This window comes from Aotus nancymaae, unplaced genomic scaffold (assembly GCF_030222135.1).
Source record: "Aotus nancymaae isolate 86718 unplaced genomic scaffold, 86718_ANA_hifiasm-v0.15.2.pri h1tg000029l, whole genome shotgun sequence".
Taxonomy (NCBI): domain Eukaryota; kingdom Metazoa; phylum Chordata; class Mammalia; order Primates; family Aotidae; genus Aotus; species Aotus nancymaae.
The window spans coordinates 92,448,509-92,470,833 of record NW_026988442.1 but is presented as its reverse complement, the minus strand read 5'-3'; the positions used below and the strand labels follow the sequence as shown (position 1 = coordinate 92,470,833).

At 38.8% G+C, this 22,325-nt stretch overlaps 1 protein-coding gene and 1 non-coding gene across 2 annotated transcripts in view; one reads left to right on the top strand and one right to left on the bottom strand.

The window, feature by feature from the left end:
- Positions 1 to 22,325, top strand: part of MAP3K2 (mitogen-activated protein kinase kinase kinase 2) — a 78,089-nt gene that overhangs the window by 46,147 nt on the left and 9,617 nt on the right. Inside the window, exons 8-16 of the mRNA XM_012462329.2 lie at positions 1,697 to 1,827; positions 2,699 to 2,778; positions 4,558 to 4,625; positions 4,803 to 4,895; positions 6,706 to 6,912; positions 10,835 to 10,983; positions 11,385 to 11,516; positions 15,503 to 15,632; positions 21,640 to 21,817. Of these exons, the coding sequence (XP_012317752.1) occupies positions 1,697 to 1,827; positions 2,699 to 2,778; positions 4,558 to 4,625; positions 4,803 to 4,895; positions 6,706 to 6,912; positions 10,835 to 10,983; positions 11,385 to 11,516; positions 15,503 to 15,632; positions 21,640 to 21,817 (1,168 nt within the window). The remainder of the gene's footprint in view (positions 1 to 1,696; positions 1,828 to 2,698; positions 2,779 to 4,557; positions 4,626 to 4,802; positions 4,896 to 6,705; positions 6,913 to 10,834; positions 10,984 to 11,384; positions 11,517 to 15,502; positions 15,633 to 21,639; positions 21,818 to 22,325) is intronic.
- On the bottom strand, positions 12,184 to 12,290 carry LOC135277057 (U6 spliceosomal RNA). Its single transcript, XR_010344668.1, has one exon. It is a non-coding gene; the product is annotated as a U6 spliceosomal RNA (small nuclear RNA).

Below are 22,325 nucleotides of genomic sequence, written 5' to 3'. Positions count from 1 at the left end.
GATTCTCCTGCCTCAGCCTCTCGAATAACTGAGATTATAGGCACCTGCCATCATGCTTGGCTAATTTTTATATTTTTAGTAGAGATCGGGTTTCACCATGTTGGCCAGGCTGGTCTCAAACTCCTGACCTCAGGTGATCTGCCAACCTCGGCCTCCCAAAGTGTTGAGATTTACTTTAGTTGCATTCAACAGAACAAGCTAAATGCACTAGTTAAATTGACATTTTAAATATATTTTAAATTAAAATTACATTGACTGTCTTATTCTAATAAATATTCTTGTTTGATGTCAGCTCCAGCATAAGAAGAAATTGGAAATTGTTAAATATAGAATTAGTGGTCTTTGGCTGGGCGCTGTGGCTCACACCTGTAATCCCAGCACTTTGGGAGGCTGAGGCGGGTGGATCACGAGGTCAGAAGTTCGACCACCAGCCAGGCCAAGATGGTGAAACCCCATCTCTACTAAAAACAAACAAACAAACAAACAAACACACTCACACACAAATTAGCTGAGTGTGGTCGCATGTGCTTGTAGTCCCAGCTACTTGGGAGGCTGAGGCAGAAGAATCACCTGAGCCCAGGAGGTGGAGGTTGCAGCGAGCTGAGATCGCACCACTGCACTCCAGCCTGGGCAACAGAGTAAGACTCCATCTCAAAAAAAAAAAAAAAAGAAAAAAAAAAAGAACTAGTGGTCTTTTATTGGCACTGCTTTAAACTTGGAATGGCTTTGCTAGATATGACCATTATCTTTTTTTCTTATATGTTGGCAGCTATTCTCTTTGTTTTTATAAAAGGGAGATAGAGGAAATACTCCTTTAGGTTAGGAGAATATGCTGATAAACAGATCTCAACCAAGAGTGCATTGGCATATGCATCACTGAGAAAAATGGGTTGTCAAATAGGCAGATGAAATTTTCATAGCCTTTTTTTTTTAAACCCTGTCTCCTTTTAGTAATTGATTATATTGGTCTTTTTTAAGCACAGGTATATGGAAGGAATAAAAATATTAGGAACCAATATGATTATTGTGGCTATAGTTGTTATGAAGCGTAAATCAATCCTGACTCAAATTAAGCTCCTAATCATTTTACAGACAAGTGTAGACAGTAGTCTCCCTTATGCACATGTCTTGGTAATCATTTTGCTCTCTTTCTCCTTATCCCACTAACAGATGCTTGCATATATTCACAGTGACTCCTTTACATAAGGCTAAAACCTTCTTTGCTTTAAATTGGACCAGAACATAGTTGCTCACTTTCCCATATCTGTTTTATAATTTAATTTCAAAAAACTATGAGGAAATGTAAGACATTGTACTAATAAATATTAGCATCGTTTCCACAGAACCAAGTAAAATAAAGTGGGTTATTGTCTCATAAGAAATGTGATTACTTGAATAAACTATCTTAATGCCAGAAATCTATAGTGTAGTATCATCCCATCAGCAGTCAGAATACCATACTACCTGTTGAATGTAAATGAATATTATGGTAAGGTTAATAACTGTGGAAGGGTGCGAATTTACAAAGAGTATAAAACCATTTGAAGATTTACAAATGAATGTTCTGATAAGTGTTAATAAAAGTTGAATTTTTCTTTGCTAAAATTATTGATATAATTCAGAAATATAGCCTATTTAAAACAAAATTTGATTTCCTTGCCTGTAGTTATAAATTACATTATTTTTCTTCCTTGAGGTCCTACTAGTAGAGATAGAAGTTCTCCTCCCCCAGGATACATTCCAGATGAATTACACCAGGTTGCCCGGAATGGGTCATTCACTAGTATCAACAGTGAAGGAGAGTTCATTCCAGAGAGCATGGACCAAGTAAGCAAAAGTTTGATTTTTTAAAATTTAATTTAAAGAGATGTTGTCCGGGTCAGTGTGATTGGTTGGTAACTGGGTGTGTGTGTTTATTATCTCTTCTGTAATCACGTATCTTCTTAACTGAACAAAATAGAAAAAAATACCCGTTAATTTACATGTGCCTGTATAAAGAAAGCTGGAATACAGCTGGTTTTCTTACATTGCTCAATAAGTGAAAGAATGACAGTGAGTGAATGATAATGTATTTGCTTTATAATCCTGTGATTAACATCCAGACTTTTTAAAAAAATTTGAAAGATAGAGTGAAACTACAAATATTTAACTTTGTGAAACTGAGGTTTGTGAACTTTCTGAAACATTTAAAAAATACTTCAGTTTTGTAGTATTAAAATGTTTTCATGGAGTTGCTGTTATTCCCTTAACATTGCATTGCATTATACGTTCACACTATTGTGATAGTTTACATTTTCTAATAATGTAACAATCATAGTGTCATTTGTTTCTGTTTGGGTGGGGCCATGTTCAGTTTTCAGTAGGCAAAATAATGTGAAATATTTTAGCTTTTAATTATTTAGTCAATAGTCTATAGAGAAAGAATATTTTTTTCTTAGGAAATTTTGAAGTTGTGGCTTGCTTACAAGGGACATTTGAAAATGAGTAACTCTGGAGAGTGACCACTATTGATTATGGAATTGTTCCAAAATTGTGGTGAGTGAGGGTTGCACAGCTCTCAGTATTCTAAAAGCCTTGACTTGTATAGTTTAAATGGATGCATTTTATGTTACATGAAGTATGTCTCATTAAGTCGGATTTTTTAATAAGTAACTTTTGGTTATATCAAATTGAATCATGGTACCATTTTTTTTCCTAGATGCTGGATCCATTATCTTTAAGCAGTCCTGAAAATTCTGGCTCAGGAAGTTGTCCATCACTTGATAGTCCTTTGGATGGGTAATGTTTATCGTAGTTTTGGGGGATTTTGTTTGTTTATTTAAGACACAGTTTTGCTGTCACCCAGGCTGGAGCAAATGACGTGAACACGGTTTACTGCAGCCTTGACCTCCTGGGCTCGATCAGTCCTCCCACCTCCGACTCCTGAGGAGCTAGAACCACAGGCATTTGCTATTAATATCACATCTGGCTAAATTATTTGTACTATTTGTGGAGATGGGGGTCTCACTTTGTTACCTAGGCTGATCTCGGACTCCTGGGCTCAAGCAAACCTCCTGCCTTGGCCTCCTAAAGGGCTGGGATTACACATATGAGCCACCATGCTCAGCTTACTGTAGCTTTTCTTTTTTAATAGATATGGGTAAATATTCATACAGATAGCATGTTGGATTATCAGTAACTTTTTTGTGCTACATTCAGAGAAATAGAATTGGTACTTGTGCATAATAATGGCAGATGATTTTTTGCACAGTGTGGATAAATCCCTTTACCTCATGGGACTCAGTATCTTTGTTAATTAAAATGATATCTGATTATAATAGTTTGAATATTCCTGCTTGACAAAATTGCGTGTTTGAAGGCCCATCAAACTTAGAATTTATGTACATTTACATTTAAAACTGTGTCCATGAAAATGCTATCAACTTTTACATTAATATGTTGGTTTTGGAGATTTCCTGAGTTATTTCAGGATTATGTTCATTCTGGCACTAGATTAGAAATAATTTAAATTCTTTTTTTTTTTTTTTTTGAGACGGAGTCTCGCTCTTGTTACCCAGGCTGGAGTGCAATGGCGCGATCTCGGCTCACCGCAACCTCCGCCTCCTGGGTTCAGGCAATTCTCCTGCCTCAGCCTCCTGAGTAGCTGGGATTACAGGCACGTGCCACCGTGCCCAGCTAATTTTTTTTTTTGTATTAATAGAGACGGGGTTTCACAATGTTGACCAGGATGGTCTCGATCTCTCGACCTCGTGATCCACCCGCCTCGGCCTCCCAAAGTGCTGGGATTACAGGCTTGAGCCACCGTGCCCGGCCGAAATAATTTAAATTCTTAGTAATTGTAGCCCACTGTGCCACATTGCTACATGTAGTTAAAAATTTAAGTACTTTCGTCATTTCAAAAATCTAAGTACTTCTGTGAAGAAGCTGTTCAGGAATATAAGCAGGATGAAGTTGCAAAATGTGAAGTTTTTGTTACAAGTGCTCCCCCTCCTGGTCTCAATAGGATAGTATTCTTGGTAGTCACCCTGTAGCACAGTCAGTTTAATCCTCTCTGGAACTGCTTTATGAAAGCAGATTCTGAAAAGATAACTTGAGGTAGTAGATAATACTAGGTAGACATTTAGGAAATTCAGGGAAGTAGTAATGAGAAAGCTATGTATTTGAGTACTCACCATTTGCAATCCTGGACACTTTACTTATATACACTTGATTATATAAGTTGGAAATTATCTCCTTTTTGTTGATGCAGAAAGGTGATTTGCCAAGGTTACGTAGTTAAGTGGCAGAGCCTGGACTGAAACACAGTGCTTAGAAACACCTGTGATTCCAAAATATTCTTCCACTGTACTGTAAAGTTAATTTTAAAAGCCAGGCTCTTTGCCTACATGTACCAAGTTAGTGTAGTTTCTCTTTTTCAGTTATGCTAACCTTTCAGAATGAGCTCCTTTACACACACACATACAGAGAGGCACAGATAGATACAGATATTGCTTAAAAATTTTTAAAAAATGTCTTAACGTACTTTCTCTAAACTTAATGTGACATTTCTCTTTATAGAGAGAGCTATCCAAAATCACGAATGCCTAGGGCACAGAGCTACCCAGATAATCATCAGGAATTTTCAGGTTAGACTTTATAAGTTCTAAATGTTTAAATGTTTATGTGATTGGATAATGTTTTGGCTGAAAGGGAGAGGGGATATTTTTGAAAAGTCAAATAAAAATTTATAAATGTGCTTTTCATCATTAGAAATATTTAAGCATTTTTTAAATAAAAGATAACCATTTTATATGTCTTAACAGACTATGATAACCCTATCTTTGAGAAATTTGGAAAAGGAGGAACATATCCAAGAAGGTATCATGTTTCATATCATCATCAAGAGTATAACGATGGTAAGTTTCTAGCAATTAGACCACAAGAATAGTTAAAAATCTCAACAATAAAAATAAATACAAAATTTTTAAAAAATCTCCTATCTGTGTAATACCATTAGAAAAATATGAGGAAATTGTGTTATAACAAAAGTATAATTGGCATTTTGACTTTATGTCAACTTAGACTTGCCTGTCCCTTAAAAGGAGTACATTTTTATTTTAAAAGACAAGGTCTTTGTTGCCCAGGCTTGAGTTCTGTGGCATGATCATAGCTCACTAACTTCAAATTCCTGGGCTCAAGTGATCTTCCTGCCTCAGCTTTCTGAGTTCAGGTGTGTGCCATTACAGGCATTTGCCATCACACCCAGCTAATTAAAAATTTTTTTTTGTAGAGACAGTGTCTCACCATGTTACCCAGACTGGTCTTGAAGTGTTGGGCTCAAGCAGTCCTCCTGCATCAGCCTCCCAAAGTGCTGGAATTACAGGTGTGAGCCACTGCACCTGGCCAAAAAGGAGTAATTTTCCTTTTTTTTTTTTTTCCTTGAGACAGAGTCTCACTCCGTCACCCAGGCTGGAGTGCAGTGGCATAATCTCTACTTACTGCAACCTCTACCTCTTGTGTTCAAGCGATTCTCATGCCTCAGCCTCCCAGGTAGCTGGGATTACAGGTGCATGCCACCATGCCTAGCTAATTTTTTTTTTTTTGAGATGGTGTCTTGCTCTTTCTTCCAGGCCAGAGTGCAGTGGCACCAGAGTGCAGTGGGTTCAAGGGATTCTCCTGCTTCAGCCTCTCAAGTAGCTGGGATTACAGGCGCCCACCACCACACCCGGCTAATTTTTATATTTTTAGTAGAGACAGAGTTTCGCCATGTTGGCCAGGCTGGTCTCAAACTCCTGATCTTTGGTAATCCACCTGCTTTGGCCTCCCAGAGTGCTAGAATTATAGGTGTGAGTCACCATGCCAGGCCTAATTTTTGTATTTTTAGTAGAGGTGGCGTTTCGCCATGTTGCTCTGGCTGGTCTCAAACTCCTAGGCTCAAGTGATCCGCCCGCCTTGCCCTCCCAGAGTGCTGGGATTATAGGCATGAGCCACTGAGCCTGTCCAAAAAGGAATAATTTTTAACTGATATTAGAAAATTACTCCTTGATGATGAGATTGATACTTACATCATTCCTTTAAGAAAGGCGGTTACTGGCCAGGTGTGGTGGTTCACGCTTGTAATCCCAGCACTTTGAGAGACCGAGGTGGGTGGATCACGTGAGGTCCGGAGCTTGAGACCAGTGGGGCCAACATGCTAAAACTTCGTCCGTACTAAAAATACAAAAAATTAGCTGGGTGTGGTGGCAGGTGCCTGTAATCCCAGCTACTCAGGAGGCTGAGGCAGGAAATCACTTGAACCCAGGAGGGTGGCAGTTGCAGTGAGCCAAGATTGCACCACTGCACTCCAGCCTGGGCAACAAGAGTGAAACTCCATCTCAAACAAAAAGAAAAAAATTACTACCTGTGAACTTTTGAATCTTTGTTTTAGATTTTAAAATTACTATTGGAAATGAGAATAAAATTTTTTACCCGGCCAGAAGTGAGGAGGTTCTTTTTTATGATTTGTTTGTGTGTGTGTGTGTGTGCACACTCATATGTTTTATCATAAGAGATTATTTGAATTCCTATTCAGATCCTGATTATTTTTTTTCCATCCAATCATTGCTATTTCATTTTCTTAGCCTAGTCACAGGACAAATTTCTATTCTCTACATTATACGTTTTAAACACTTTAAAAGTATAACGTATTAATAAAAGGTATAAGGTCATTCTCTTTTCATTTTGTAGGTCGTAAAACTTTTCCAAGAGCTAGAAGGACCCAGGGGACCAGCTTCCGGTCTCCTGTGAGTTTCAGTCCTACCGATCACTCCTTAAGCACTAGTAGTGGAAGCAGTATCTTTACCCCAGAGTATGATGATAGTCGAATAAGAAGGAGGGGAAGTGACATAGACAATCCTACTCTGACTGTAATGGACATCAGCCCACCCAGCCGTTGTAAGTAATAGAACATGGCATAGTGAAATGTAGAGCAGAACTTTTGTAGAATTTTATAATATTAAAAGGAATAAATACTAAGTGAGTTTTTGGAGTTAGATAAACTACTCAAAAAATGTAATAATCGTGTTTCTAAAGGTGTTTGGAATGTCAGGTATAAGCATGGTATCACTGCTAATTACTTTAGGTAATTCTGTTCTTCACTTGTATTGGCAAAATTATTACCAACTAGTCATTTTTTATCCATTCATTCCACATATTCTTGTTGAGTGTCTACCACTGAGATTTCAAACATAACCTGTAAGACATAATCTAATGGGGTAGATGATATATGGAAAAATAATTAGCATTTAAATGTTAGTAGAGATCACCAGTTGGGGAGATAATGTGCAAGAGGCCATAACATAGTCTAAAAATGGGGAATAGTTCAATTTTGGGCTGATGTGGGGGTTATCTTACTTGAAATAGTGGGAACAGTCGTATAGTGGTAACTCAGGTCAGACTGCAAAGTGTTCGGACCTTATTGTGTAAGCAATGCATGCAAAGATTCATGTTCAAAGATGTTTATTTTAGCACTATTTGCCTACTCTGAATTCTTCTTTTTTTTTGTGCTGTGTCATAATTTACTTTTATATCCATATTGACCCCATGCTATGTTGTGTTGCTTTTGCTTTAGACAGGTATCTTTTGAAGTGATTAAAAAATAAGAGAAAAATGTCTTTTATATATATCTTCAGTCTATTCTTTTGTATATATCTTTGTATAGGTACAAAATCTATATAAACAAAGATAGTTCTGAGATCTATTGGGTATCAAATTCCTTCTGCCTGAAAAACTACATTTTAACCTTTCTTATAATATAGGTTTGCTGGTAATAAGTTCATTCAGCTTTTTTTGTTTGAAAAAAGTCTTTATTTCTCCTTCATTTTTGAGACAAGGTCTTACTCTGTCACCCAGGCAGTGGTGCAATCTCAGTTCATTGCAACCTCTGCCTCCTGGGCTCAAGTGATCCTCCCACCTCAGACTCCCAAGTAGCTGGCACTACAGGCATGCACCACCATGCCCAGCCAATTTTTGTATTTTTTGTAGAGACAAGGTTTTGCTGTATTGCTCAGGCTGGTCTTAAACTCCTGGGCTCAAGCCAATCTACCCGCCTGAACCTCCCTAAGTGCTGGGATTACAGGTGTGAGCCACTGCACCTGGCCTTTCTTGCACTTTAAAGCTATTGTCTTATTGTCTTCTGGCTTATATACTTCCTGAAGAGAAATCTGCTGTAATTCTTACCTTTGTTCTCCATATGTAATATGCTTTCCTCTCCTGCAGCTGCCCCAGCTGCTTTCAAGATTTTGTCTTTGATTTTCTACAGTGTGAATATGATATGTCTAGGTATATTTGTGTAGGGTTCCCAGCTGGTGTTCTTTCAGTTTATTTATAGTTTGTCTGTGAAAAGTTCTCAGTATTTTTTATAAAAGTTCCCCAAGTATTTTTTCTGTCCCATTCTTCTTTTTTCTTTTGGGATTCCTATTATCTATACACTAGACTGTTTGATACTGTCTCAGACCTCTGTTTTCTCTCTCTCTTTCTTCCCTCCCTATTGATCTATTTTCAGGTTCATTGATTCTTTCCTCAGCCTTGTTTGCATCTATTTATGATCCTTTTGAAGGAATTCTTAATTTCTGTCATTGTTTTTTATTTCATGCATTTTCATGTGATTGAATGTTGTTTCCATCTCCCGTTCTCCATCTGTTCATACGTGTTGTCTGCCTTTTCCATTAGAATATTTAACATGTTAGTCATAGTTATTTTAAATTTCCTGTCTGAACCTCTTGAGTCTGGTTGTATTAATTGCTTTCTCTCTTGATTTTTTTTGGAGTGGTTACTTTTTTGTGTCTTACCATTTTACATTGAATGCCAGATACCGTGTATAGGACAAGGGAAGAGGTAAATAGAATGCATGCCTGCAAATAGGCACAGCTCTTCTTCTGCTAGGCTGTTATTGTGAGAAGTTGAGTCAGTCTAGTCAGGAGTTGAGCTGGGTCTGGATTTTTTTTTTTTTTTGAGATGGAGTTTCGCTCTTGTTACCCAGGCTGGAGTGCAATGGCGCGATCTCGGCTCACTGCAACCTCCGCCTCCTGGGTTCAGGCAATTCTCTTGCTACTCAGCCTCCTGAGTAGCTGGGATTACAGGCACGCACCACCATGCCCAGCTAATTTTTTGTATTTTTAGTAGAGACGGGGTTTCACCATGTTGACCAGGATGGTCTCGATCTCTTGACCTTGTGATCCACCCGCCTTGGCCTCCCAAAGTGCTGGGATGGGTCTGGATTTTATTGTTGCTGTGGTCTGTGTGCACCTCTGACTTTAAATTCTTCTGATTACCTTGTGCTGGTTTTCTAAAGACATTTTCTCAATGGTCCTGCTACATCAGCTTTTGGCCTTCCCTTTTTTTTTTTTTTTTTTTTTTTTTGAGAGGGAGTTTTGCTCTTGTTGTCCAGGTTGGAGTGCACTGGTGCAATCTCAGCTCACTGCAACTTCCACCTCCCAGGTTCAAGAGATTCTCTTGCCTCAGCCTCCCAAGTAGCTAGGAATACAGGCGTCCACCACATCCAGCTAATTTTTTTTTTTTTGTATTTTTAGTAGAGATGGGATTTCACCACGCTGGCCCAGCTGGTCTCGAACTCCTGACCTCAGGTGATCTGCCCGCCTCAGCCTCCCAAAGTGCCGGGATTACAGGCATGAGCCACTGTGCCTTGCCTTGGCCTTTTTTTGTGTGCCTACTTTCAGAGAGAGAAGGTCTGTCTATGCCCTTGTCACTCTCTCAGTAGTAGATTGCTGCTACTTGCCAGCCTAGGATAGGGGAGGTAGAATAGAGGGTTCTATGTTGTCTTGTCCAGCTTCAGTCTTAGGCAGGCTTTATCTCCTCAGTTCTCACAATGTGCTGTAATGGTTAGGGTCACAAAAGGTTTCCAGCCTCTCTCTCAGGGGTAGGGTTTTTTTTTTTTTCTTTTTCATTCCCCTAGCCTCAGTGGGTCTTTACCTGTACCCCAGGGGTGACAGGGTTTGCTGCTTTCTCCAGCAGTTGAAGGCTCTGTTTCTTAGGGGAGAAGGGTTTGGAAGGGCTTTCTAACTTTCTCACAACAGTAGGCCATTCCGCTTCTCCAGGCCTTGACCACCAAGGGAGGCCCTCCCTGGTGTCTCCTGCTCCTGTGAGTGCATGGTAGAGGTCCAGGGAAAAGATTTTGAACAGGTGTGAACTCACCTGTGTCTGGATCTCCCAAAGGTTCAATACTCTCGTGCCAGTCCATATTTGTTTAAAATGGAGCTGAGTTCTTCCCTGTTTGTGTGGGTCTTTCTCCACGCTTTGCCATTAGTGAGCCAGTGCTGCTGTTCTGTCTCTCCTTGGAGGTACCAGTTTTTCCTTAGATTTCAGGTTAGTTGGTTGCCCTGCAATCTTAGTTTTTTGATACATGTTTAAAAAAAGTTGCAATTTTGTAGATTGTCCAGAATTTCTCTTGTTGTTTGGATGGGAGTGAGGCTCTCTCCAGCTTTCTGCACTGTAGGTGGAGGCTAAAAAACTAAGTACAAATGTTACTGCAGTGAAGATTAGAAATTGTGTGTCTTACACCATTTGGCATCTTAGATTGAGTAAGAAAGATGCTGTCACGTGTGTAATTAGGAAAAAAGACAATTTCATAAAAAAATGAGTCTTGGGGATATGAATCTTTTTCAGATTTAGAATTTGTAGAAAAATTGACTAGAGAAAAATTTAGAAAAATGATAACTATATGAATTTGGATAATCGTAATTTTCCCTTATAGCCAAGCACATTCAATGAAGGATGTCACTACTGCAGTATGCTTATTTAGTTATTAACCGTTTGCATGCCATTTGATATTTCACTTTAAGAAAGTGTTCTTTTTCAGCACCTCGTGCTCCAACCAACTGGAGATTGGGCAAACTGCTTGGCCAAGGAGCCTTTGGAAGGGTCTACCTCTGTTATGATGTTGATACAGGAAGAGAATTGGCTGTTAAGCAAGTTCAATTTGATCCTGATAGTCCTGAGACCAGCAAGGTAAAAATCACTGCACAAAGTACTTTGTCATATTATAAGAAGCTTTATTTATTATTATTTTTTAACATTAAGCCCCTTCCATTCTAAATAAGAAGCATTTTTACTTTAAAAAAAAGTTTTCTTTAGTATAAATTATTTGTAAAATAAACAGATTAGATATGTTTATCTACTTTTTAATATGGATTTTTCTTTATTAGTACTTCAGTTCTAATCCTAATCTGATTCATTGTTGCTTTAGCATACCATCAAGTACTGTTTAAAAGTTATTGGTTAGAGACTGAGATGTTTGTTACTTGGGAACTAAAATTTTCAGAATGAAATTACCTTGATGGTCTATCAAGTTAGAAGTTTTTGCTTTTACTGACATTATTGAAGACTTAACAATGAATTCTGCCTTTCAGGAAGTAAATGCACTTGAGTGTGAAATTCAGTTGCTGAAAAACTTGCTACATGAGCGAATTGTTCAGTATTATGGGTGTTTGAGGGATCCCCAGGAAAAAACACTTTCCATATTTATGGAATATATGCCAGGGGTAAGTTAGTACATCTTTTTGAAAATACACATTCTATTTAAAATTTTAGTCAATAAAAGAAAAACAAGAAAAACTTAGATTATAAAATGTTAACCCTAGTTAAGGACATTTTGAAAGAGTTTTAAATTAGAGCTGAGTAATATTTGTTATCCTCTTTATCTATCTTTGTATTTTTTAACTCATTAATGCTAAAGTATTCTAAAGTAGGTTACAGACATCTTAGTGGTCCATCCTCAGATTTCCTTAAATGCCCTAAAATGCCTATTATAGATGATATATTCACACCAAGTTCCAGTCTAGGGCCATATATTACATTTAATTTTTATGCACCTTAATAATCTCTCTCTTTTTAAACAATTTTTATAATTCTTAAAAAAGAGAGAGAGACAAGGTCTCACTCTGTTGCCTAGGCTGGTTTCAAATTCCTGACCCAAGTGATTCTTCTGCCTTGGCCTCCCAGAGTGCTAGGATTACCATCTAGAGCAGTCAGTTTGTACATGATACAGATTTGACAAAGTGAGCGGGATAGTCTGTTAAGAGTCTTCACTCTCAGGATCTGGAAGCATTTGCAAAAAAAAAAAAAAAGTCTCATGGATTCTCTAATTGCATTCTTGTGGATTTGGGTTTTGTTGTTTTTTTTTGCTTGTTTTAAATTTTTTATATTTTTAGTTATATGAAATGCTTCACAAATTTGCATGTCTTCTTTGCCCAGGGGCCGTGCTAATCTTCTCTGTATCGTTCTAATTTTAGTATATGTGCTGCTGAAATGAGCACGTGGATTGTAACTTGTTCCTTTATCCCTTTATTTACTATAAACTCCAAGTTAGAGCTAAAGTCTAAATTAGATTCATATTCAACCGTTTTTTATTTGATACATCATAGATGAAGCTATGTACTTTATGTTGCATCCTATCAGGAGCCCAATTTCTGGTTATTCTACTGTAGCAATGCAAAGACTGACCATTAGATGAGCGTGATTGACAGATTGATGCCTGCATTGTAAAGTTTTGTTTTTTCCTGCAGACCAGAAAGTAATATGAGGTATAGCAGTGACACATATCAATATCCAGTTTCTTTTCAGCTATCCACCTAATATTTTTAGCACTGATGGATAGTCATCACTAGAGTCTCTAATTTCATTAGGAGTTATAAAATGTGATTTGTGACATCTGTCATTATATATATTTTACTTTTTAAATACAGTACATCTAGTATTAATGATTTTCAAGGTGGTGGTTAATATGTTTACTCATTTAAAAATACATGCATTTCCATAATTTTTATTTTATTTATTTGTTTTTGAGACAGAGTTTTACTCTTGTTGCCCAGGCTGGAGTGCAGTGGCATGATCTCAGCTAACTGCAGCCTTTGCCTCCTGGGTTCAAGCAGTTCTGCCTCAGCCTCCTGCGTAGCTGGGATTATAGGCACACACCATCACACCCAGTTAATTTTTTTGTTTTTAGTAGAGATGGGGTTTCACCATGTTGGCCAGGCTGGTCTCAAACTCCTGACCCCAGGTGATCCGCCCACCTCGGTCTCCAGAGCGCTGGGATCACAAGCGTGTGCCACCGCACCTGGTCATAATTTTTGTATTTTGAGATAGAGTCTCACTTTGTTGCCCAGCCTGGAATGCAGTGGTGCGATCTCAGCTCAGTGCAACCTCCACCTCCCAAATTCAATCGATTCTCCTGTCTCAGCCTCCTGAGTAGCTGGGATTACAGGCATCCACCACTGTGCCTGGCTAATTTTTATATTTTTAGTAGAGACAGGGTTTCACCATGTTGGCCAAGGTGGCCTCGAACTCCTGACCTTAGGTGATCCACCCATCTCGGCCCTCCAAAATGCTGGGATTACAGGCGTGAGCTATCGTGCCTGGTCTGCATTTCCATAATTTAAAAGATACCATATGTTAGCAAAAGAAGTTTGATTTATGGGTCTTCATGGGGGTAGCTGATTAGAATTGTATGTAGAATGTACAAGGTTGCTATTTGAGCTTATGGATCAGTATAACAGTCTGTGGACCAATATCTGATAATAATGTTCTTGACCACCCTCAGTGTCATAAGAACAGCAGTAAACTTGTTTCTTATTATTAAGAATAATTAATTGTTCATAGCAACATCATTGTCACTCATTGTTATCATTACTACTTCCTTGTTTATTTCAAAAATTCTGTTGTCAATGTAAGTTAGTTTTAAAAAAAAATCCTTTTGGGGAGATTTTAAAGACCATAAAAAAATTGAAGGCTTTTGATTTGGTAATCTTACAGAAATTATTCTACAGAAGTCATCCAAAGGAAAGGAAAAAAAAATCTGTACTCATCTTAATATTATAAAAACGTATCTGTATTTGGACAAGGACAGAAGAAACTTAGAAACTGAAACAAAATGTGTCTAAATGAGATTTTTCTCTTATTCAGTCTTGTTCTTAGACTTTCCTGAATCCCCAAGTTTGTGAGTGATCTGGATATTTTCATTAAATTTAGTGTGATGGATCCCTTTTATGCCCTAGATTCAAATTCTGTCAAAATTATTTTTCATTTTTCAGTTTTCCCAAACTTACACTAGCATTCCATTCCTTACTTATCTGGAACTATTTAGACTTGAAATCATAGCTTTCTTTTATTTTCAGTTCCTGGACTAGCAGTTGGCTTTTCTCTGTTTCTCTTTCTCTCTCTCTCTCACACACACACACACACACACACACACACACTTTAGCTGGTACAGTGTTTCTCAACTCATTTCACTTGTACACACTAAAGAAGTTAACATTTTGACACTGATGGAGCTATTAGCAGCCATAGGCCACTGGCCCAGCTGTCCAGAGAATCCATAACTCTGTCACTCATTTGTGACCTAAAGGTATTATTTGGCCTATTTTTTGGAAAGCTCAGCTTTAGTGGAGTTATTCTGTGTGTTGTTATTATTTTTTGAGATGTAGTCTTGCTTTGTTGCCCAGGCTGGAGTGCAGTGACGTGATCTCCGCTCACTGCAACCTCCATCTCCGGAGTTCAAGCAATTCTCCTGCCTTAGCCTCCTGAGTAGCTGGGATTACAGGTGCCTGCCACCATGCCTGGCTAATTTTTATATTTTTAGTAGACATGGGGCTTCACCATGTTGGCCAGGCTGGTCTTGAACTCCTGACCTCAGATGATCTGCCTTCCTCAGCCTCCCAAAGTGCTGGGATTACAGGCGTGAGCTACCATGCCTGGCCTATTCTGTATAGTACTACAAGTAGAGACACATTAAGTAGACTGAACAAACAAGCCACGCTGAACTGTAGGTGTGAGTAGTTGACTGGGCACACTTGCTGCTTTCCATATGTGTGTTTGCAAGTTTGGGTCCACAGAATTGCAAGATGCTCTCCCTCCAAAGATAGCTCATGAACAGTGGAAATGACAAATGGCTAAATCTGTAAAATCCAAGGATTTACTTTCATATGGCAGAGCATACCGTTTACCAAAAGTCAAGGAAAGGCAGAAACATTTGGATGTATTTTCTTGTCAAAAAAAGAGGTCTGTCTCTCGGAAGCATTTTATTTCCATCTTTTAAAGGGATTATTAATCAAACTTGTACAGTGGAATCACTAGGGAAGCTTTTTCAAAATTCAAATACCAATTTCTCACTTCAGATTGATTGATGTTTCTCAGAGATGGCATCTTATCCTGCCCTAAAAAACACGTGAGAAAATCTGAAGTTCTCCTTCTGTATATGTTCTCATGTTTTGAACTCGAGTGTTGAGTATATAAAGAAATAACTTGAAAATCTCATGTGTTCTTTCCAGTTATACCCATTTCTTTTCCTGAGAAAATCAGCAGATGTCAGTAAAACACTAAAAACAGAATAAGAACAAAATAAATAAAATTCAAGTAGGATATGCATAGATGAGTGTGATGAGAATTCCTGCCCTCTTTACTGATAAAGATTTGATAGCAGTTTTCATTTTAAACCATATACAATAGTTTTTATTGCTTTCTTTTCTCCTAGGGTTCAATTAAGGACCAATTAAAAGCATATGGCGCTCTTACTGAGAATGTGACTAGGAAATACACCCGTCAGATTCTGGAGGGTGTCCATTATTTGCACAGTAATATGATTGTCCATAGAGATATCAAAGGTAAGTAATGAGGTGTTTTCTATTTTAAGTACACAGTTTTTTGTGAATGTGAGTGAAGCAAGTGATGTGGATAAGACATTTAACATTATTTTATCTATCTCTGAAATACTACAGGGAAACAGTTCTCTTGCTTTCTTGTGGACTCTGTCAGTGTTCTGTCTCACCTGTCCTGGGTAGCTCCACTGTGGGGGCTCACAGAATCAGTAAGTTTAAGAGACCGTACACATGAGATCATGTTTTCATACATGTTGCATAGGCGTTAGGATCGATTGGCTAAGAGTAGGGGCCCTGCTGCCAGATGGCCTGATTCCAGTTCAGGCTTTATCTATACTGTGTGGCCTTGGACAAGTTACCCAATCCCTCAGTTCCTCATTCTTAAGTGATAGAGAAAATAGTATCCAGCTCATAGGATTCTTAAAAGGATTAAATGAGTTAGTGCATGCAGTATGCTTAAAATAGTGCCTGATACCTAGAAAGCACTTAAAAGTTAGCTATAATGACATACTTTATCTTGAGATCAAATTTAAACTCAGGGGAATGGGACAGAATGAAGAGGAGGGAAGAAAAGGGCCCCAAACTAAGGTTTGATGAACTCCAACTCTGTGAAACTGACTTTCAAACTAAAAACTCCACTGTTTTCAGGGGTAAAGGATGTAGGTAAATGCGTGAAGTCACACAAAAGCAACTTGTGGGGATATGTACAATTTAAGAATGCTTCAAACTCTGTACTGCGAAACATACCTGGAGGTTTGATTCTGTAAAGGTAGGTTGTGATCCCAAATTTAGACATCACTTTATAAATCAATCAATAAAAATAATAAATAGCCAGCATGATAGTGCATGCCCTGTAGTTCCAGCTAGCCTGAGAGCCTGAGGCAAGAGGATTGCTTGAACCCAGGAGTTCAAGTCCAGCCTGGGTAAGGTAGCAAAACCCCATCTGTTAATAAATAAACAGTCATGTGCTACATAATGATGCTTCCATGTCATTATGGACCACATATACAACAGTGGCTATATTATATAGACTAGGTGTGTAGTAGGCAATACCATTTAGGTTTGTGTAAATACACTCTGTGATGTTTGCACAATGACAAAATTGCCTAACAGTGCATTTTTCAGAATGCATTCCCATCATTAAGCAATGTATTACTGTAAATATGTATGTGTACACATGTGTATTTGTGTGTATAAAGATATTATTCATTGGTCTTGCTGGGGACTCTTAGGAGCTTCCAGGCTTTCACTTCCTCTTTGAGGTGTGGCACATCCTAATTATGGCCATATTCAGACCAAAGAGAACATTCCTAACCAGTTCCTGGTGATGGAGTAGAATGCAGAATGCCTGACTAGATCACATATACTAGAATGGGACTTACAGTAAGTCTGAAAAGATGGGGACATTGCTCATGATCTGCCCATCTTAGGCAGACCTCAGTTGTTAAGTATGAAACCTGACAGCTTAAAGAACCTCATAGAGAAGTTACTCAGTTAGGAATAATGTCCATTCAAGCCAGCTTCTCGTTAGCCCTCATAATGAGGCAAGGCAAAGGAGCCGAGGGAGCTACCCCCTGAGTGGATCTGCTTCAAACTTTGCCAGAGAGATGAGCCATCCTGGTCAAATGAGGAGGTTGGAAGTAAGCTGATTTTAAAGCATAGGACAAAGATATTGATAAGAGAATAAATGTAAAAGGTAAAATTGGATGTGCAATATGATCTTAAGTTTGTAAAATTCAAGTATGACTTAGACGGAAGATTTCCATGTGATTAATGGTGGTTATCATCCAAGTGGCAGGATGAATGATGGGCATTTTGTTTTTTGTTTGTTTTGAGTCAGGGTCTCCCTCTTGTCACCCAGGCTGGAGTACAGTGGTGCTGTCGTGGCTCACTGAAGCTTTGACCTCTTGAGCTCAAGCAGCACTCTCACCTCAGCCTCCCAAGTAGCTGAGACTACAGGCACACACCACTATGCCCAGCTAATTTTTTAAAAAGTGTTCTCTTTTTGGGGGGGCGGGTAGAGATGGGGTATTGCTATGTTGCCTGGCTCCTATATACTTTTTCTATATTTCTCAAATTTCCATGAGCAACTTTTAAATCATAAGAGAAAACGAAGATGGTTGATTGGTTTTCAATTTAGACCCAAGACATCATAATGAAACTTAGGATGAAAATGAATTGATTATATTGCTAGGGAACCAACTCACTATTTCAAAAACTAGTTGCTTTCTTCTGCCTTTGTTTTTGTTTGTTTTACAAACAAGACGACTGAAGAATGGATGAAAGGAAACTTATCTTTATAGAAATATTTTGGCTAACAAGTGAAGAAGGAATAATGAACTAATAGATATTGGCATTAAACCTTAATAGCTGCTGATATCACTTAAGTAGAAACTGTCTGAATGCAACATCATCTATCTAGGTTTGTTCCTCAGTCCCCCAGAAATTGAACCTGAATCTGATAGAGTCCCCAGATTCAGCTACCAAATTATGTAATATACATATAGGACAGATAAGCACGTTAAAATGATTCTTTGGGGCACAGTCAGCAAAATCTAGACCATGAGAAGGCCATAGGCAAACAACTTAGTTTCTTCATAAGTTGCAAAGAAAAAGAAAAGGAGATGGGAGGAAACTTTAGGAAAGACTTAAAAGATTTATCAATGTGTATGGACTTTATTTGGATTCTGATTTTTTTAATGTAACAAATTGAACACCAACCATATATTTGATAATATTAAGAAGTTATTGTTCATCCTCTTGGGTGTGATAAGAGTCCTTATCTTTGAAAGATATGTACTGAGCCATTTGTTGATGATTACATCTTGAATACGCTTCAAATCCTAGAGAGAGGAGAGGGAGTGGTTGGCAGTATGACTGGGGCAGGATCGTCCACATGGATGTTGAGTCTGGGTGATGGCTGAGCATGCTGCTTTCCCTTTGTGTGTGTCTGAAAAGTCTCCTTAATAACTTATTTTTAATATGTCCAAAATAAGTTTTTAAAAACTATGTTGGAGCCTGGCTATCCGTTTTCTCCTCAGCCCTTCTTGTGAATGAGCATTGGTTCAACATTGGTGATTCCTCCCCAGAGACAGCTTCCCCTGTCTGTGACCTGCCTTGAACTGTTCCTTCCCCAATCAGAGCCTTGCTTGTAGCCAGTAAAAAACTGGCTTTGTTGTCCTTCCAGTGGTCAAGTATTCTAGAGATGGTGGCTTTTTTGACAGTCCTTCTTAAAGTATTGGATGGTAGGAGATGTTAGACGGTGCTCTTTTAGAAGATCACTAATGTCGTGGCATGTTTATGCTTAAGGTGTGCAGAGAATGGATTCCTGGACTCTCCTCTGGAGAGAGGATTTGGGGAGTCATCATTGACTAGACTGGGGAATTTGCTGGGGAACAGAAAGACAGGTACAGAAGCTCCATGGCAGGGATGGGGTCTCTATCCTCTCCAGTCTGTAATGTAGCTTTTCTCCACTATTCACCCTTCTTCTTAGAGACTGTTTTTTAAGAAAAGGGTAAGAGAACCAGGAAAAATGAGTTTGTTTGTAATATAAAATATGGTTAAGGTTATGGAAGACTTAAAAATAAGAATTGAAATAAAATTTAAAAATTAAAATTAGATAATAAATGGCTTATTTAAGGATAGGTAAAGAAAAAGTTTAAAATGAGAAGGTCCAAAGTAATGAGGGTTATGTGGGGAAAAAATGAGAAGAGGAATGATTTATAAAAGAAACTAGATTTATAATCCCAGAAAAATTACTGTTTCTGATAAGAGGGAAAATAGAGAATAAAAAACAAATGAGACTAGTGCCCATATCTTGGTTTTTTGTTTTGTTTTGTTTTGTTTTTTTTTTTGAGACAGAGTCTCACTTTGTCACCCATGCTGAAGTGCAGTGGCATGATCTCAGTTCACTGCAGTCTCAACCCTCTGGGCCCAAGCAGTCCTCCCACCTTAGCCCCCCAAGTAGCTAGGACTACAGGCACACCCTACCACGCCCGGCTAATTTTTTTTTTTTTGAGACAGAGTTTCGCTCTTGTTACCAGGCTGGAGTGCAGTGGCACGATCTCCGCTCACTGCAACCTCTGCCCCCTGGGTTCAGGCAATTCTCCTGCTTCAGCCTCCTGAGTAGCTGGGACTACAGGCATGTGCCACCGTGCCCAGCTAATTTTTGTATTTTTACTAGAGACAGGGTTTCACCATGTTGACCAGGATGGTCTCAATCTCTTGACCTCGTGATCCACCCACCTTGGCCTCCCAAAGTGCTGGGATTATAGGCGTGAGCCACCGTGCCCGGCCCGGCTAATTTTTTTAAATTGTTTTGTAGAGATGGGGTTTCACCACATTGCTTACACTGGTCTTGAATTCCTGAGCTCAAGCGATTCACCTGCCTTTGCCTCCCAAAGTGCTAGGATTACAGGTGTGTGCCACTGCACCTGGCCAATATCTTGTTTTTTTTATACCATTCTCCACTAAAAGGAACCAGGCCTCCTTTGGAGAAATGGCTGATTTTAGGACTGGTGCAAGAAATATACAAGATGAGTCTGGAGCATCTTCGAGTGCTCAAAAACAAAAGCAAGAATACAATGATGGGGGTATGGCAAAGGGACACAGAAGCCAGTGGAAAAAACACGAGTGGCTGAAGCTGATACATAGCCCTAAAGTAGTACTGGATTATAACCTAGCATATAAAACAAATATCCATGTGTTGATAGTGATGAAAATGAATGATTTAATAAATACATGGAAGAGAGGAGACAAATCTCTTCTGCAGCGTAACTCCAAATTATGTCGCTACTCAGCCTGGAGCATAACTCTTTACTCCTTTCCTTAATTGTGGGCTGTGCGTAGCCCACAATTTCTTTCAAAGTGTACGGCATGGAAAGGGTGGGGAAGAATGACTTTACAGTGGAGAACCTGACAAACACTATCTCAAGCCACGTGATCAAGGTCAGCATCAACAATGATGTTGACAGTATGTGCCTTTAATATCCTATGATGAGAATGGCAGTTTACCTGTGGTCTTGCCCCAGAAAACTTACAACCCCTGTTATGAGAACATGAGACAAATCCTAATTGAGGGACATTCTACAAAAACCTAATGCCAGTACTCCTCAGATATGTCGTCGTCATCGAAAACAAGGAAGGTCTGAGAAAGTATCCCATCTAAGAGGAGCCTGAGGGGACATGATGACTAAATATGGTGTGGGATCCTAGTTGGGATCCTGGAACAGAAAAAGGATATTAGGGGAAAACTGAGGAAATCTTAAGCAAAGTATGAACTTTAGTTAATAATAATATTTCAGTATTGGTTTATTAATTGTGGCAAATGTACCACACTAAGATATTAGTAACAGAAACTGGGTGTGGGGGTATATGGGAACTGTCTATACTGTCTTTGCAGTAATTCTTTAAATCTGAAGCTATGTAAAAAGTTTATTATAAAAGCTAATGAAATTTTAAATGAAAAGCTCAAAGCTTGCCTATCAGACATTTTAAAAATATTAGAAAGTGAGAAGTAAAGTTAATATAAAGCAAGATTCAATATTAAGAAAACTCTATAAGGTAACTAATTTTTAAGTAACAGAGGGGGAAAATCCTTTGATTATGAAAGTCCCTAAGGAAGTTTCTGAGAAAAGGTTGGCTTCTCAGGGAAATAAGCTTCAGCCATGGGCTTCTTGCTTTATGACAGAGAAACTGGGGGCTTTCTCGGTCCTTCACTGAGTTTCGTTCTTAGCCCTTTTCCCCTTCTCCTCCTCTTCACCTTCACCTCCAACCTGTACCAGTCCTTTTCAATAGCAGCTTTCTAGGTCTTGAATAAGTATTCTTGCAGCAAATCCTTAATGAGTACCACCTGTGCGACTAGCATTACGCCAGCTACTGCCGGAAAAGATGAAAAGCAGCCTTACTTTGGGGACAAATCAAAGAGTCTACGAACTAATTCTCTGACATTGTTCTTTTATATTATATTCTAGACTGACAAAATTATTGAAATGAGATGATTTCTTATTTTTAGGCGCAAATATCCTGCGAGATTCAACAGGCAACGTCAAACTAGGAGATTTTGGGGCCAGCAAACGGCTTCAGACCATCTGTCTCTCAGGGACAGGAATGAAGTCTGTCACGGGCACACCATACTGGATGAGCCCTGAAGTAATCAGTGGAGAAGGCTATGGAAGAAAAGCAGATATCTGGTAGGTTTTGATGTGAAGTTTGCTTGAAAACTACCTGCAGCCTTATGTATTTCCACCTGGGATTGAATTTACTGAGGCAGATGTAAATGATCTTTTGTACTTCCAAAATAGGCTATAAGAATTGCAAAGATTATATTAATTATGCCTTACTAAGGCTTATAATTGACTAAATATGGCCACAGTCCGTGGCTCACGCCTGTTATCCCAGCACTTTGGGAAGCCGAGGCGGGCGGATCACCTGAGTTGAGGAGTTGGAGACGAGCCTCGCCAACAAGGTGAAACCCCGCTTCTACTAAAAATACAAAAATTATCTGTAATCCCATCTACTTGGGAGGCTGAGGCAGGAGAATCACTTGAACCTGGGAGGTGGAGGTTGCAGTGAGCCGAGATTGCACCATTGCACTCCAGCCTGGGTGACAGAGCAAGACTCTGTCTCAAAATAAATAAATAAAAGTAAATAAATTTACTAAATATTTAGAATCCTTGAACCTGTCTTCCATTCTTTAGG